The 17,281-nt window shown below is 38.3% G+C and overlaps 1 protein-coding gene across 3 annotated transcripts in view; it reads right to left on the reverse strand.

Moving 5' to 3' along the window:
• HOMER1 (homer scaffolding protein 1) overlaps window positions 829-17,281 on the reverse strand; it is a 137,180-nt gene continuing 120,727 nt past the window's right edge. For 2 of the 3 annotated variants that reach the window (XM_021077838.1, XM_021077830.1), the window contains exon 9: window positions 829-10,161. In XM_021077838.1, the coding sequence (XP_020933497.1) occupies window positions 9,973-10,161 (189 nt within the window). In that variant the 3' untranslated portion in view covers window positions 829-9,972. 3 annotated transcript variants of the gene reach the window in all.

Consider the following 17,281-nt stretch of genomic DNA (forward strand, 5'->3'; position numbering starts at 1 on the left):
ATCTATGAAAGGAAAGCATATATGAACCACTTCCTCAATTAAAATGCAAAAAAAAAAAATTTCCTAAAAAGGGAGAGGAGCAGGGAGATAGGTATTCAAAGACATAATACCTTGGTGAAAATGAATAATGAACCATTTTTCTTTTTTTTTTTTTGCTTTTTAGGGCCGCACCTACGGCACATGGAGGTTCCCAGGCAAGGTGTCCAATCGGAGCTACAGCTGCCAGCCTAAGCCACAGCCACAGCCACACCAGATCTGAGCCACATCTGCGACCTACACCAGAGCTCAGGGCAACACCGGATCCTTAACCCACTGAACAAGGCCAGGCATCGAACCCACAACCTCATGGTTCCTAGTCGGATTCATTTCCACGGTGCCACGACAGGAACTCCTGAACCATTTCTCTCATTAAGTGAGAGGCTGTTACATACTAGGAATGGATACATTTTTGGACCTGCCTTTCTACAAAAGGTACGTATGCAGTTCAGAGTTCAGGCACGATGGAGCGGGTAGGGAAGAGGATTAGTGGACAGAGGACCTGCGTTCTACTTCTCATTCTGCCTCTGACTTGGCTCAGCACTTAATCTTGCTGAATCTCAGATGCTACAAACTTTACAAATGGGGACAACAATACCACTTAAGTCACGACAGTGCTAGGAAAATCTGTTTGTGAGATGGCCACGTGCCAGACAGTGAAATTCTGTTTTACACGTTTATATATAACGTGGGATTTTAATACACCCAAGATACTAAAAAAAAAAAAAAAAAAAAAAGGCTCTGATAAAGGAGACCAAGATTAATCACTACATAGAAAAATATGAACAAAAGTGGTTTAAAAGTTAGTTTATTGGACAATTCACAAGTGATTTGCAAATTTTATGGATTATCGGAGCCAAATTTGAAAACCAGTAGCTCCTCTTTTCTTCCTGGAACATCTAACATGCTCTAATTTGTTGCCCAAGTAGTGCAAGTCGTGTCTACTCAAGGAATTCAAGCTAATTTTAACTTAATCTAGAAATGAAAAATCAAATATACCATACAGCATCCTAAAACCAAATACAAAGAGGATTTTTGTTGCTATTGTTCCTGTTTGAGATCATTTCCACCAGTTATAATTTGCATACAGTTATCCGTTTATGAATCAATATGAAAAAAAAAAGAGTAAGGATCATTTAAGATAACAGAAAGAATAACGCTCGAACTTTCTGTGGCAATGCAAACACAAATTATCACCTGGTCCTTGTGAAGAATTCAGTATCAAAATAACACATTTAAAAAGATACACGTAATACACTTAAGACCTCTAGAACTTGCCTTTGAGGGGAGGGAGGTGAACCACAGCAAGAGGATAAGCCAAATTCTACCAGGAAAGTATGACCCCCACCCCAGCAACCTTTTAGAAATGACAGCTACATGGAAAACCAATATATTAACAGAAGGAATGGTATGTAACATTTCATTTAATAAGTCCATACGAAAAGTAAAGTTATTTTCATAAACAACATTTGAAACTGGGTCATAGAAGACAGAGACGATGGTCTGCAGACCCTATTTCCGTCTTTTGTTTCAGCTGCACAGTATTGAGAATGTCTTGATTAACACAAAGAAATGGTAGCACTTCTTTAACAGCTCACCTGGAAATATTAAGATGCTCTTCCATTTAGCAGAGATGGCTTTATTCTGCTATCTGCACAAAAACAACCTGGTACTGATGTTTGCTAAATTCCAATGTTTTAAAATCCTATAAGTTGCCCATCTGAGTTTGCTGGGTTTTTGTTTTATGTTAAAGTATATTTATGAATCAAATATTAAAGAATCTCAACAGAACACAGCTGGAATATCATTGCCTCAAGACATGAGTTGATTTGTTGATTTGTTTATTCTTGTATGAAATCTGGCTTTCTTCCTTTCTTTCTTTTTTTTGGCTGCACCCATGGCACATGGAAGTTCCTGGGCCAGGGATCAAACCTGTGCCACAGCAGCGACCTAAGTTGCCCCAGTGACAACGCTGGATCCTCAACCTGCTGCACCACAAGAGAACTCCTTGGCTTTCTGAAATTCTACTCTGGGCGGGCTTCCATAAGTCCTCACTCTTTGGCTGCCTACTCTTCGCTCTTGGTCACTCTTTCTCTCTTTCACAAGCTCTTGTCTTGCACCTGGCCCCAAGTGACATTTTTATTCTGTAATCTCCCCACGTCTCATGCCCTCAATTACCATCGCAGGTGCTGAAAATTCCCAACTATCTAGCTCCACCTCCAATTTTTTCCTAAGCTCCAATTAGAACAACATTTCCACTTAGATATTCCCCAGGTATCTTAAACTCATTCATCTGGCTTTTCCTGGCCTCCCCGACTCCACCAAATCCAAGCCCTTCCCCATCTTCAATTTGCCATCTCAGTCAATGGGATCATTTACCTGGGTGTCCAACTCAAGAGACCTAGGTGTCATCGTGCATTCCTTTCTTTTTCTTTTTTCCTCCATTTACTGATTCAGCCAAAAAGCCCTACTGATTCTTCCTCCCACATACATTCTGAATGTATTCCATCTCTTTTGCCACAGTACAACTACCATCATGCAGCCTCTCAACAGGGACTATTGTGATCTGCAGACCTACCTAGACTTTTACAACATATTTTACATAAGTTCTTTACAAAAACAAAAAACCCTTAAAAATCTCTAGATTATCTTCAGAATAAAACCCAAATCTTTCATATGACTTAGTCTTTCCTGATCTACCCTTTGCTTACTCCTCCATCACCACCTTTTGCCATATACCCTACGTTTCAATGTACTAACCCATCCTTTGTAAATGTCTCAACACTTTTATCCTTCTGCGCCTTTGTACACAACATGCACTCTGCTATTCTCCATCACCCCTTTTTCAACTAGCAAGCTCCTACTTCCCCACCACAGCTCAGCTGGTATCATCTCTTCTGTGAAAGATTTCTTGACTCCTTTCCCCAAGGGCCTCCCCTTTATCTTAGTACTTATGCACTGTAAACTGTCTGTGATCTACACCAAAGCATGAGCTTCCCTCTCGAGTCTCTATTCCAACATGCGGCCTGGGACAGAGCAGGTGCTTAACAAATGTTTTAGGTGTGAGAGTAGAAGGCATGACTGAAGAGGCTAATGGATCACTTATATAATAGTAACAAAACACTAACCCCACAACTGTGATTTCCAAATGACATGCAACTTGCTCTATGAGTCTTTTAAATGAATCCAATTCAAACCCGATCCTTCCTCAAAATGCTAAACATAGAATTAGCATGTGATCTGGAAATTTTATTTCTATGCTTATATCCAAAGAAATGAAACAGGACTCAAATACTTGTATATGAATGTTAATTGTCACAACAGCCAAAAGATGGAAATGACACATGTGTCCATCAACAGATAAAGGGATAAACAAAATGTGGTATATCCATACAATGGACTATTACTCAGCATTGCAAGGGAATGAAATTCTGATACATGCCACAACATGGATAAAATTTGAAAACATTATGCTCAGTGAAATAAGCCAGACACAAAAGGACAAATATATGATTCTATTTATAACCCATCAAAAAAAAAAAAAAAAAAAAAAAACTAGGGCTAGTAGTTACTTCTCTGCCTGATCTAATGGCTTGATCAACCTAGGGAGGCCTGAACTTCTGAGGAACCAAAGCTGACCACAAAGTTACCCAGGACTGATGGCAAAACCCACATCCTGCTTAACTACTGTTCACTAGGCAACTTAAGAACTGAATTTCACTAGGATTATATTTCACTAGGCAACTGAAGAGATGAATTGTCTCCCCAAGGCCTTTCTAAAATAGTTTGCTATTTAAATTTTATAGACCGAAATTCTGCATATGAAACTTTCCTAGGACTATTTGAAGCCTATATGTTAAAAAAAGTAGAGACCAAAGCATATTACATAAATAATGACACCTGCCACAAAGTATGACTTGCAACTGAATGATAACAAGCACAAGCATTGTAAACACCAAAGGAGCCTTCAGGAAGAAGTTTGAGAAGAGCAAATATAAAAGAAGTGTTAGGAAGTGTGCTAGCAGAGATATTCTAGAGAGGCAAAGCAGGCAAACTTAAGGGGAAAATTGTACCAGCAACATAAGCAAGATCTCTACCTTCTGACACTGGACTGGATGACCTGACTGAGTGATGTGGGGACACAGCAGGTGCTTTAAGCCTTTCCCCCTTCTCCTCCCTCCAAAGGAACACCCCTGGCAGGGACCCTATGAAATGAAATGTCAAACAGTTAGTAGAGTGCCTGTCAATGGCAGATACTCAACACACACCGCTTTCTATTTATTCCATTTCATACTGATGTTCGGGAGAAAGTATCTACTCCCAGCACATCTGCTTTCTAGCCCTGTTTTCTGAAAACAGTCATTCTACTTAAGGCCTAACAATTAAGTCAGTCATATACACAAGTTGTACCACTATGACTTACCATATATACACACACATATATAGTAGCATAGTTATAAAACATGGAGAAGATAAAATCATGAATGTAGTTAGAAAAAAATACTCACAAAACAAATTTTTCTATATTACAGAAAATGGGCTTAATTTTACATTGATTAGGCACCTAGTAGCATCTTCATTGGTGTTATTAGGAGAAAGCAGAGTAACATTTCTGTCCCTAGGTAGATTTGAAGGGAAAATCATTGACAAAAGTAGGTCAGAATCCCCAAAAATGGTGAGTTCTGAATGTTAAGTGTCTTAGATTAAGGTTGGAAATCCTGACAGGACAAAAATGACAGGATCTCCTGAAAGCCTTTGCAATTCATTAGGGCAATCCCAACTTGTTTAGCTAAAAGCAGCAGCAAGGAAGGGAAGAGCACTTTGTGTCTCTGGCTGTCCTGATGTGTCCTAAAAACTGACGTCACTGCGCTCCTACTCTCTTTGCTGGCTCTGTTTTTACAAAAAATATCCTCTCCTCACCCACATACACTCCTGGTATCCTCTGGAACGTGTCCTTTCATCCAAAAGATAGAAGGAGGGAGTTCCCATCATGGCACAGCAGAAACGAATCCGACTAGGAACCATGAGGTTGCGGGTTCGATTCCTGGGTTAAGGATCCGGCATTGGGTGAGCCCAGTGGGTTAAGGATCTGGTGTTGCCATGAGCTGTGGTGTAGGTCACAGATGTGGCTCTTGGATCCCGAGTTGCTGTGGCTGTGGTATAGGACGGCAGCAACAGCTCTGATTCGACCCCTACACTGGGAACCTCCATATGCTGCAGACGTGGCCCTAAACACACAAAAGACAAACAAACAAACAAACAAAAACCCCAAAGACAGAAGGGGACTTAAAGAGACTAAAGCATTGACTATAAATCTATTGGGAGCTTGTGTCCTTTCCCCTAGTCTAGGCTAGATGCAATTTCTCTTCCTGGGTCACCTGTTTTTGGTAAAAATAACTCAGTTCTTTTTTATCTAGTACACTAAGCAGAAATCACTAGGCAAGTGTAGTGCTGACTGAGTTTGAGTTTTTCCTTGGATAAAACTGTCAGCTGTCAGCTATTTTTAGTGATTTTACCAGGTAATATATAGACAAAAGAGAAAAACTTTTTTTTTTCTTCTTTAGGGCCACACGCTTGGCATATGGAAGTTCCCAGGCTAGGGATCAAATCGGAGCTGCAGCTGCCGGCCTACACCACAGCCATAGCAACAGCAACACAGGATCCAAGCCATGTCTATGACCTACACCAAAGGTCACAGCAATGCTGGATCCTTAACCCATTGAGCAAGGCCAGGGATCAAACCCGCATCCTCATGGATATTAGCTGGGTTCGTTACCACTGAGCCACAATGGGAACTCCAAAAACATTCATTTCTTTAATTCATTAACTATGCTTCTATATGTGACACCTATACATCAGCTTCCCATATAGAAAAACTGCCCTAGAAATTTAAGGTCCAGGAGTTCACATCATGGCTCAGAGGAAACAAATCCAACTAGCATCCATGAGGACACAGGTTCAATCCCTGACCTCGCTCAGTGGGTTAAGGCATTGCTGTCAGCTGTGGTGTAGGTCATAGACTCGGCTCAGATCTGGCGTTGCTGTGGCTGTGGCATAGGCTGGCAGCTTCAGCTCCCATTAGACCCCTAGCCTGGGAAGCTCCACATGCCTCGGGTGCAGCCCTAAAAAAAAAAAAAAAAATTGAGTCCAATTTAACATAAACATTAGTAAAAAATTTAGAATAAAGTGAATGATGCATCTGTTTCCATGCTAAAATAATCCTTTTCTAGTCATTTTAAAAACACCTTCTCACATGAAAATTGTCTTTTCAACAAATACTTATTACTATGGCGTAGCATCCCACTTGAGAGATTTTTAAAAATGTGTCATTCTTAACTACTTCTTACCTGAACATTTTCCTCTTTCAGATTTATAGAAATTAATTGACTTCATGAATGAAAACAGCGTACTAAATATCCAGAAAAAAAAATTCAGCGAAAACTACTTCATGACTTCATGCACAGAATATCAGGATGGTATGTATCCTCATTGGATATCAAATAAAGAAAAGGATTTCTTAAAAAAAAACAAACAAGTCACTGGCACCCAACACATGTCCCCCAGCCTGCCTCCCATTTCAGAACTGACAGAGAATCAGGTCTGTGATGGAAGAGTAGCTGAGCTGCACACTCCAGAGTTACATGAAAACATGGAAGACTGAACACAAATGTGAAAGAATACATGTAGTTTTAACAGGGCAAAGAAATGAGTTTTAAAAGGCTGTGCGAGTTTAATTTTGCGTGTCTCTTTTAGTTCCACTTGAAAAAAAAGGTGTACGTTATTTCTCTCAGCGCTTCCCCACTCAGCATGTTCGACGAGAGCAAAACATTAAAATCTGGTGGTGCTAACGTTCTTCTAAAGGGACAAGGAGGGATGCAGGTTCATGGACTTTTTTTTTTTTTTTTTTTTAAATCTGCAGCAAGAAAGGGGGAGAAAGAGAGAGAGAGAAAGAGACAGAGGGAGGGAGGGAGAGAAGAAACAAAACTAATTTTCCAGGCAGGGAAATACTTATAAAACCTTTTATGTCAACGTCAGGATTTCACAACATAACACACTAATGCAAAATCCAGTAGCACCTGTAAAATGGAAGTAAATGCTGCCATCACTGAAATACTTAAAGAAAAAAGTATCTGTAAAAGACTGAAGAAAAAAGGATAAAGTACATTCTCCAGAGAACAACAAATGTATTTCAAAATAAAAACTGTATTTTTGTTTTTCTTTTTTTCAGGTTTTTTTTTTCTGTTTTTGTTTTTGTACAAGAAGCCATAGCGATCATATGATAACTTACACACAATGGGATCAATCTCTGCTCTCCTTTTCTGTGTCACTTCAAGTCCACATGTTCAGGCTATAGTCCCCCCAGTTTTTTTCTGATAAATAGATTACCACAGTTTGATCTAAATATAGATACATTATATAATACTTGTCTCTGGGAAAAATCAAATTTTAATATGCAAACTTTTATTTATATAATACAGAAATGGAGAAAAGTATAGTAGGCACACGACCTAATTATGACTTGTAGATGATGTTTTCTAGACATTCTCCTACTATAAATGAATGTTTAAAATAGTCTTAATAAGATTTTATTTCATATGTGCACTTGTGTCCACCTTATCCCATACACTGTACACATCTAATGACAATCTGGGAATTTAAAGGTGCAGCCCTCTAGAAATTGTTGAGTCACTAAAAAAAGGAAAAAAATTAGACTCTATTGGACAAGGAAAAAACTCACAAAATTTCCAATTTTAAATTTCATATCAGTAGGAAAATATTAAAAATAATTTTCTGTATATACATATGAGTATATGTATATATTGAATTACACACGTCTCATATAGCAATACAATTCAAGTGGAGACATTTTGGTGAGTTATTTCCCCATTAAATGACAACTATGTCAAAATTTAAAAATATCTTATTACATCATTAAAATAATTCACTTACCATTTCAACAGCTTACACTGTTTTTTTTTTTTTTAATTTTTAATTCTTCATGACTAAATTCCCTGATCCCTAGTGTTAAATCCTCTCTTTAAATTAAAATCTGGTGCTGTTTCTCAGAAACTGATGGATAAAATCACATCTGCTTCAAAATTCCATCAATCACATAAATTTTATTACCTGATTTATCAGAGAAATATCTCAGCTCTGAGCTTGTGTACCTAAATTATCCTCCCTATAATAAATAGGTGAGGAAAATACCCTAAAATAGATGGAGGTAACTTACATGATATTATAACACATATAATACATGATGATTAAGTGTCTGATATAAACTTTTCAGGACACCTGAAAACTCACTTTAGAAACTAACTTTAGAAACAAACCATTTATTTTTCACTCTAATATAAATTAATATGTATGTATCTACATACATACATGTACATATATAAAACAAAATTGTCTAGTGTTGAATAGCTGTGAGTGAAAAAATGGTTACAAATTGATTAATCAGCTTAATTTTGTACGTAACAATTCAATTGTTTTGGGGTACAAACAAAAAGTCAGTGCATTTTTGACTCCACGGAGTCAGATACTCAAGCATACACTTTAAAAAAGAACCCTCCTCGACATCACAGGCATTGCACAGCAAGAATATATGGACTCTGATGCAATTCCTACTCCATAAGCAGACTAGACAGCACTTGACTTACTTTTAAATAGCTCCTTAAAAGAAAGAGATAAAGAAATGCATGTTTGCTAAAAGTCCTGTAAAATCACATCAAAACAACATTAAAACCTGTTCACTGAGAAGAGCCCACTGAACTGCATTCCTGTTTTGAAATGCCTAGTTAACAGTTCAGAATATTGCCTTGTGAGGTTTGACTAGACGTGGTTGATGTGAAGACCCAGACAGAGTACACGGCTCCAGTCCCAAGAGTCCTCTGATCGGCTGCTTGATGGAAACGGGTCCCCTTTAAAATAGCTATACACCTTAAAATGATCGATAATAAACAGTTCCCCAATAACCATTATTATTTGTAAATTGAAATGCATTTATCATTCAGAAAAGATTTCTTGCAAAATATATAAATAAAGGTAACTGCATATTCTGTAAATATACTTAACATTGCTAGATCAGCCCATCAGTGACGGGCTGCTGTATTTCAGTACGGTGTGACAAATTCATTAGAAATTTAAAAAGAAAAATTTTGGAGGGACTCAGCTGCCTTCATTAGTTGGCTTTAAAATGTGTAATAAAATGGGAGACAGTATCTTCTCATAAATACATGGAATCAATATGGAAAAGTAAACTATACAGCAGACAAGATTCGAGAACCCCAGAGTGTACCAGAGTGTCACCAGAGTGAAATATCTTCCAGTACAAAAAAAGGGAAGAACTCTATACACCCAGTAATACTAAGTATGTTTCAATTAAAGATGCAGCTCTCTCTCACTCCTGGCAAGAATTAATTGGTAATGGCACTGCTTTTCAGCAGTGCAAAAATATCCTGAGAAATTATTCAGATTACAACAAAAGACAGGGCTTTCCTCACTAAGTTTTTGCACAAAACACAGCTTTAGATATCAGAAATAAATTAATTTAAAAAGCAGATAACCTTCACTGTGTTGAACACAAAAAAGGGGATGTGACCCAGACACTGTTAACTCTCCCATTGGCTAATATCAGAAAAAAAAAAAAAAGATTGCATTAAGTATCTATTTATAACCTTCTAGTTAACTATGGCCAATAATATACATGGAGGTAATTTGTAGTTCAAGTTTTTCATCTCTTTTTTTTCCCCAACTAGCTACAAGCTGAATTCTAAAATTTACACTGAAATATACAATTTCAATTTTCAAAAGATCCTCCTCCTGGAGGAGTGATATTCAAATTTTTTTTTGTGCAATCTTGATGCAGGGCCCAAACAGTCCTATGAAGAGAGACAGTATATTTTTTAATCAATTGGCACTGGAATTTAACTTTCCTTAGCTGCGTTCTAGTAGCTTGGCCAAGTTATCTCGTAACTCCGTTAGTTCAAAGATTTTTCCATCAAGAATTTCTAACAGTGTCTTCAGGTTATTGCGAAAAGCTTCTTGCTCATTCTGACTTTTCTCCAGACGTTGCTCTAAGTCAGACAGTTGTCCCTCCAGGTCTTTGTTCCGAATTTCTACTTCCTTTAGAAACAAAAGTGTGATACATGTGTGTGTCAGTTCAAGACTTCAAGAACAATAAAACTTTTGTTATTATTAATACTGTGGTAGTTAATGCATTGTGATAATCAGGACGAGCTTCTGAATCTCAAGGGAACACAATTTAAGATTTTTAGAGTGTGCCATCTGAGAAATCCATGTGACTCTCTTGTTCATGACTCTATCCCCCCCCTCAGCACAAATTTCTTGACTGCTTACTTCATGCCAGGCAACACTCTAAGCACTTCAAAAACCTAGACTGAAAACCCATTTTGTGGATTTTCCCACAGCTCATTTCCATTTCTGCCCATCTCCTCTTCCTCATGCATAGCTGATAGCAATCTCGGGTGAAAGTAGGCAAAGAAGAAAAGAGAAATTAATTTTTTTTCTCCTTCGTGGCAATTCTGGGAAAAGATGCAGAGAAGAAAATTACTCTCTAACATGAAGTTTTAGGAGTTCCCACTGTGGCTGAGAGGTAAGAAACCTGACTAGGATCCATGAGGATGCGGGTTTGTGCTCTGGCCTTGCTCAGTGCGTTAAGGATCCTGTGTTGCCATGAGCTGTGGTGGAGGTCCCAGATGTGGCTCAGATCCCATGTTACTGTGACTGTGGCGTAGGCTGGCAGCTACTGCTTCAATTCGACCCCTAGCCTGGGAACTTCCGTATGCTGCGTGTGCGACCCTAAAAAGATAAAATGAAGTTTTAGGATCCTCATTATTCTTCGTTTTGCCTAAGTATCAAATAAATGCATTTGGTAGAGAATAAATATAGCTCACCTGCTAAAAACTAGTAAAGACATACTAACTGTACACATAAAAGAATTATACAACTAACAATTCTAATATGCTGCAGATTAGGGAAAGAAAAAAAGGGAAGTAAAACTTCATGACAAGAAAAAGTAAAAAAAAAATTTAAACAGAATAAATCTGGCGTACTGAAAAATTATTTATAAGTTACTACTGCTCTAAAAATACTTTTAAGCATATCAAATACAATAAATGATTCTAAAAAATAAAAATGATGTAACGAGTGAGAGATTTAATTTTGGTCAAAAATCAAATTGAGAAAAATAGCAGAAAACCAATTATTACATTTCAGTAAAATATTCAGAAAAGCAATGAACTGCAAGTTACATATGCTTTCTGGAATGCTCACATTCATATCTGAGAAGGATTAAGTGACTGACACAAATTACATTCACATAATGTAAGTTATACAGGAAAACATTTTCGTGTTAGCAACACCTTATGAATTAGCCTTAGAAAACATTTCAAATGTTAGTATCTCCTTTAAATATAAATCTCTAAAAATTCTATCATGTCTGAAGGATAATGGATTTTTAAAAGAAATTATTGAAAGACAATCTGGTAAATGTTAAATGAAAAGATCAGAACATGAAGCAGCACACTGCAAAGAGGCAGAAATCTGTATGCGTGAGGACAATGGGAATTAATGTACACATAGGAAACAGGAAACAGGTCTGGTTGGTGGATTACGGGCACTTCTTTCCAAAATTTACTTGTCCTATTATAATCAAGCAGGGCTCTGCGGGGGTCTTGGGCGTAAAAGCCTTTCTATGTTCCCCATTTCTTGTGTTTAGGAACTGGGCCTCATTCAGCCTTCATGGCCTTCCCTGAATTCCAAGAGGTGGGTTGAAGCAGTTGCTGACCCACGAGGGAAGGCAATGCAAAGACAGGGGAGGAACAGTTAAGGAACAACAGTACAGGGAGTTCCTGTCGTGGCTCAGTGGAAACAAATCTGACCAGCACCCATGAGGACGCAAGTTCAATCCCTGGCTTCGATCAGTGGGTTAAGGATCCAGTGTTACCGTGAGCTGTGGTATAGGTTGCAGATGTGGCTCGGATCCTGCATTGATGTGGCTGTGGTGTACTCCGATGTGACCCCTAGCCTGGAAACCTCCATATGCCCCAGGTGCAGCCCTAAAAAGACAAAACAAAAACAAAAACAAACAAACAAACAAAAAGCAATAGGACAGCCTTGGGGGCAGGAACCTGGTCCACTCTCAGGGGATACACATAATGATGTAGGCATGTTATACACTTATGAGAAAAGTTATGTTCCTTATGCTTCTTTTAGAAATAGATACTTTAAAACTGAACAGCTGGGAGTCTTTCCCTGTCCTTCTCCCTGGCTTAACTGCACCCTAAACACAATCACCTGTGAGCGAAAGATTAGGTACCCTGAGCACAGCTGCCTGTGGATGGAAGATTATTAGCACGTGGTGTTTTTCTGGAACTTTCCTAGTTTTGTTTTAACCTCTGATCAATAAGCCCTTTTTACAAGTATTGTTATTCTAGGCACTAAGCCAGAAGACCACCATCATGCTCATGCCAAGATCTCCCGATGGCTAAGATTTCCCTTAAGAAAGAAGAATGCATGTCTGACCTCAACCTGATGCCTATCTGAAAACCTGTTTTTCTCCTTTTGACTTTTAAACTCCCCTCCCTTCTTCCCAGTGGAGGGCACAGTCTTTAAGGCATTAGCCTGCTGCGGTCTCAGAGCAATAAAAGCTATCTTTTTTTCTCCTTCATCCAAAACTCTGTCTCTGTGTTTCTATTCGGCACTGGTAGAGAGAGGCCAAGTTTTGGCAACACCATAATACCTACAAAATTAAACTCTTGAAAAAATAATTGGAAAATTGACCTATAAGAAGGACCCATTAATTTAGCATTCTCGACACCGGGAAAAATTCACATGTTTTGACAGAAATAACAAAGAGCAAGGCTCAAGTAAAAAGACACCACAGATGAGCCTCAGGGGCCCGGGAAAATATAAAAAAGGAATAAACAGCCATAATGATTTACAAAGGAAGAATCTAGGGAATCTCAATCTAATCTTAAAGCATTTACTGTTACATGTTAACCAGGTATGTTTCTAATCTTTTTCCTTTGAATAATCTCCAAGGTGAAGATAAGTAAACTGAGAACAGATTCTGAAACCAATAAAATATTTATAAATTCAGAAGCCAAGTTCATGGAGGCTCTAAACTATGGGGGAGAAAACAAGAGTCCGGGATCAAATGCAAATATTTCATTCATGACTGCACAGCACACTCTCTTGCCTGATTAAACAATACACTTAAGAGCAGAATGTTTCCAACTGTAAAAATAGACCCAGTGTCATTCACAAGGAAACACCCACTCCACCAGGCACCGCCCAGGTTGCCCTCTAAAGCCAGCCTTAAACATGAAAGGCTTCCTTGTTCTCCTTGCCAATCTATGAAACACTCAAACATTTTCAATGGAAGCAAGCAAAATACCCAATTCCCTCAGCTATTCGAACTGCGCTATTCTCTCTAGGAGTCTCATGCTCTAAGCCATTTCTCTGTTGGGAGGAATTTTACTAGGCCAATAACAAGAAGGATCCAGTACAATGCAGTGGGTGCTGGACTATTCTGAGGCAGAGTATGATCCTAGAGCAAGAACAACCCAGGGCCCGTTATGAAGCAGCCTGGTAGGCGGCACTTCCCAATTTTCTACCTTCTGTCCATATTTTCCAATCCTCTCCTTCATTTTTATTTTCCCTCCTAAGTCGTTCTCCTGCTTTTTATCAGAGTTTGTGTTTGCGAGTGTGTGCGCATGCTAATATTTCCCCTTCTCCTTTATCGATATGTGAGAATATGCCAGGGACACCAAATAAAGCACTGATAGAGCACTGAGGCCAGGGAATTCCCATTGTGGTTCGGAAGAAATGAATCTAACATCCATGAAGACGCAGGTTCGATCCCTGGCCTCGCTCAGTGGGTTAAGGATCTGGCATTGCCATGAGTTGTGGTGTAGGTTGCAGATGCGGCTCAGATCTGGCGCTGCTGTGGCTGTGGTGTAGGCCAGTGGCTTCAGCTCCGATTAGACCCCTAGCCTGGGAACCTCCATATGCCATGGGTACAGCCCTAAAAACACAGGGGGAAAAAAAAAAAGTCACCAAAGCCAGAATTTGTTAAAGCCTGAGTGCTTTAAAGGGTAATAGCTGAAAGTATAAAATCCTGGTGGGGAGAAGGTCATGCTCTGTGTTTGTTAGATCCAGCACCCATAAGGCTAAAGTGATTTAAAAAATTAAACAATTATTACCACCATAAATGGGACCAGGTCATGTTCACGTTCTATAAATAATTTAAATCCTGCGTCATTTAATCTGAATAAAAGCTATGGAAATTGTCTCTATTGACATCTGATTCACATCTTAAACTCTTACAAGATATATTATTGTCCCATTAGATTATCAACCTACATACATAGCAGGACGTAAATAATCAAACCAAGTATTAATAATTCAACAGGAAAGTGGGTAAAACACACAATTCGAAGAAGTTATTCAGCAATCATTTACTGAGCATCATCTTCTACATAGTGGGCAATGAGGATAAAGTAGTAAATAAAGAAAGATGGTTCCTGTTTTAATGGAGCATGCATTCTAGAAGGAAACAACTGGTAACAAAGATGCAAACAGAACAGGAGGTCCGGTTGTGGCTCAGATTTCCAGTTGTGGAAATGAATCTGACTAGTATCCATGAGGACACAGGTTCAATCCCTGGCCTTGCTCAGTCAGTTAAGGATACAGCACTGCCGTGAATTATGGTGTAGGTCACAGATGTTGCTTAGATATGGCCATTGCTGTGGCTATGGTGTAGGCTGGTGGCTAAAGCTCTGATTCGACCCCTAGCCTGGGAACCTCCATATGCTGTGGGTGCAGTCCTTAAAAAAAAAAAAAAAAAAATTCCCTTTCCCTAACCCTACAACAAATATTCTGAGTGTGAGAGTGCAAGATCTGGAGTGAAGACCCTGCATTGCTGCCTTTTTTTTTTTTTTTAAAGGTATAAACAGAACAGATGTGTGGGTAACTAAGGAAATGATTATGTACAATGAAATCTTTCAACCATCTTTCCAACCTGTACAAACTAATGATAAGAACAAATAAAACCACACAAATTCCATGACTTCAACTGGAAGAAAGAGAACAACGCAAACTTCAAGTTACCTATAACTAGGAAGCTATTTCTCAAGCTCTCACTCTAACCCTTTGCAGAGGGGAAGGAAAGATTGAAAGAAGAGGGAAGAGGAGAATGAAAGGCCTAGATCAAACTCTGAAAACCCAAAGGAAGAAAAAGTGCCAAGATGCTGGCAGAAAACGAAAAATTCTGGTAGACCAGAGCAGCCTACGAGAAGGGACTTAACAGTATATATGAAACATGAGAAGCAAGGAAGCAAACCTAGAAAGGCAATGCTTCTGAAAAACCAAGTAAAAAGAGGAGAAAAGGACTTTCAGGGATAGTATGCAAAGGGAAAAAGAAGTAACATGGGACTATGAACATTTATATGGGAACAAATTTGACAACCTAGAAGAAATGGTCAACTTTCTAGAGACTTACAGCCTGCCAAAACTGAATAAAGAAGAAATAGATCAACTGAACAGACCCATCACTAGAAATGAAATTGAATATGTAATAAAAACACTCTCTACAAACAAAAGTCCAGGAGCAGATGGCTTCACAGGTGAATTCTACCAAACATACAAAGAAGAACTTATACCCATCCTCCTTAAACTTTGCTAAAAGACTGAAGAAGAAGAAACATGCCCAAAGACATTTATGAAGCCATTCTATGAAAACCAAACCCAGACAGATACTACCAAAAAAGAAAAATACAGACCAATATCTTTGATGAATATAGATGCAAAAATGCTCAACAAAATTTTAGCCAACCAAATCCACAACATATAAAAAAGATCATATACCATGACTGAGTGGGATTCATCCCAAGTTCACAAGGATAGTTTGATATACACAAATTAATCAACGTCATGTGCCACATTTACAAAAGAAAAGTAAAAAACCACATGATCATTTCAAAAGATGCAGAAAAAGCATTTGACAAAGTCCAACATTCATTCATGATAAAAACTCTTACCAAAGTGGGAACAGAAGGAACATACCTTAACATAATCAAAGCCATTTATGACAAACCCACAGCAAATATAATACTCAATGGAGAAAAGCTGAAAGCCTTCCCACTAAAATCTGGACAAGGCAAGGATGCCTACTCTCACCATTTTATTCAACATAGTATTGGCAGTCCTGGCCACAGCAATGGGGCAAACAAAAGAAATAAAAGGAAGAGAAGAGGTAAAATTGTCACTGTATGAAGGTGACATGATACTATATATAAAAAAACCTGAAGGACTCAACCCCAAAGCTACTTGAACTGATCAATGAATTCAGCAACGTACCAGGATACAAGACTAACATTCAGAAATCAGTTGCATTTCTGTACACTAACAATGAAATATTAGAAAAGGAATAAAAAAATACAATACTTTTAAAATTGCACTCCCAAAAAATCAAATACCTGGGAATAAACTGGACCAAGGAGGTGAAAGACTTATATGCTGACAACTATAAAACATTAATCAAGGAAATTAAAGAGGATGCAAAGAAATGGAAAGATATTCCATGCTCCTGGGTTGGAAAAATTAATATTGTAAAAATGGCCTTACCACCCAAAACAATCTACAGATTCAATGCAATCCCTATCAAATTACCCATGACACTTTTCACAGAACTAGAACAAACAATCCAAAAATATATATATGGAAACATAAAGGCATTGCCAAAGCAATCCTGAGGAGGAAAAAAACCCAAGAAGTAGACTTAACTCTCCCAGACTTCAGACAATATTACAAAGCCACAGTAATCAAGACAATGTGGTAGTAGTACCAAAACAGACATATGGACCAATGCAACAGAATAGAGAACCCAGAAATAAACCTAGACACCTACTGCCAATTAATCTTTGACAATGGAGGCAAGAATATAAAATGGGAAAAAGACAGTCTTTTCAGCAAGTGGTGCTGGGAAAACTGGACAGTCGCATTTAAATCAATGAAACTGGAACACACCCTAACACCATGTACAAAAATAAACTCAAAATGGCTTAAAGACTTAAATGTAAGATGAGACACTATCAAACTCCTAGAAGAGGACATAGGCAAAACATTCTCTGACATCAACCATACACAAATTTTTTTTTTTTTTTTTTAAGGGCTGCACCCAGGACATATGGAGGTTCCTAGGCTAGGGGTCTTACTAGAG

The sequence above is a fragment of the Sus scrofa genome, chromosome 2, assembly GCF_000003025.6.
Source record: "Sus scrofa isolate TJ Tabasco breed Duroc chromosome 2, Sscrofa11.1, whole genome shotgun sequence".
In the NCBI taxonomy this organism is placed as follows: Eukaryota; Metazoa; Chordata; class Mammalia; order Artiodactyla; family Suidae; genus Sus; species Sus scrofa.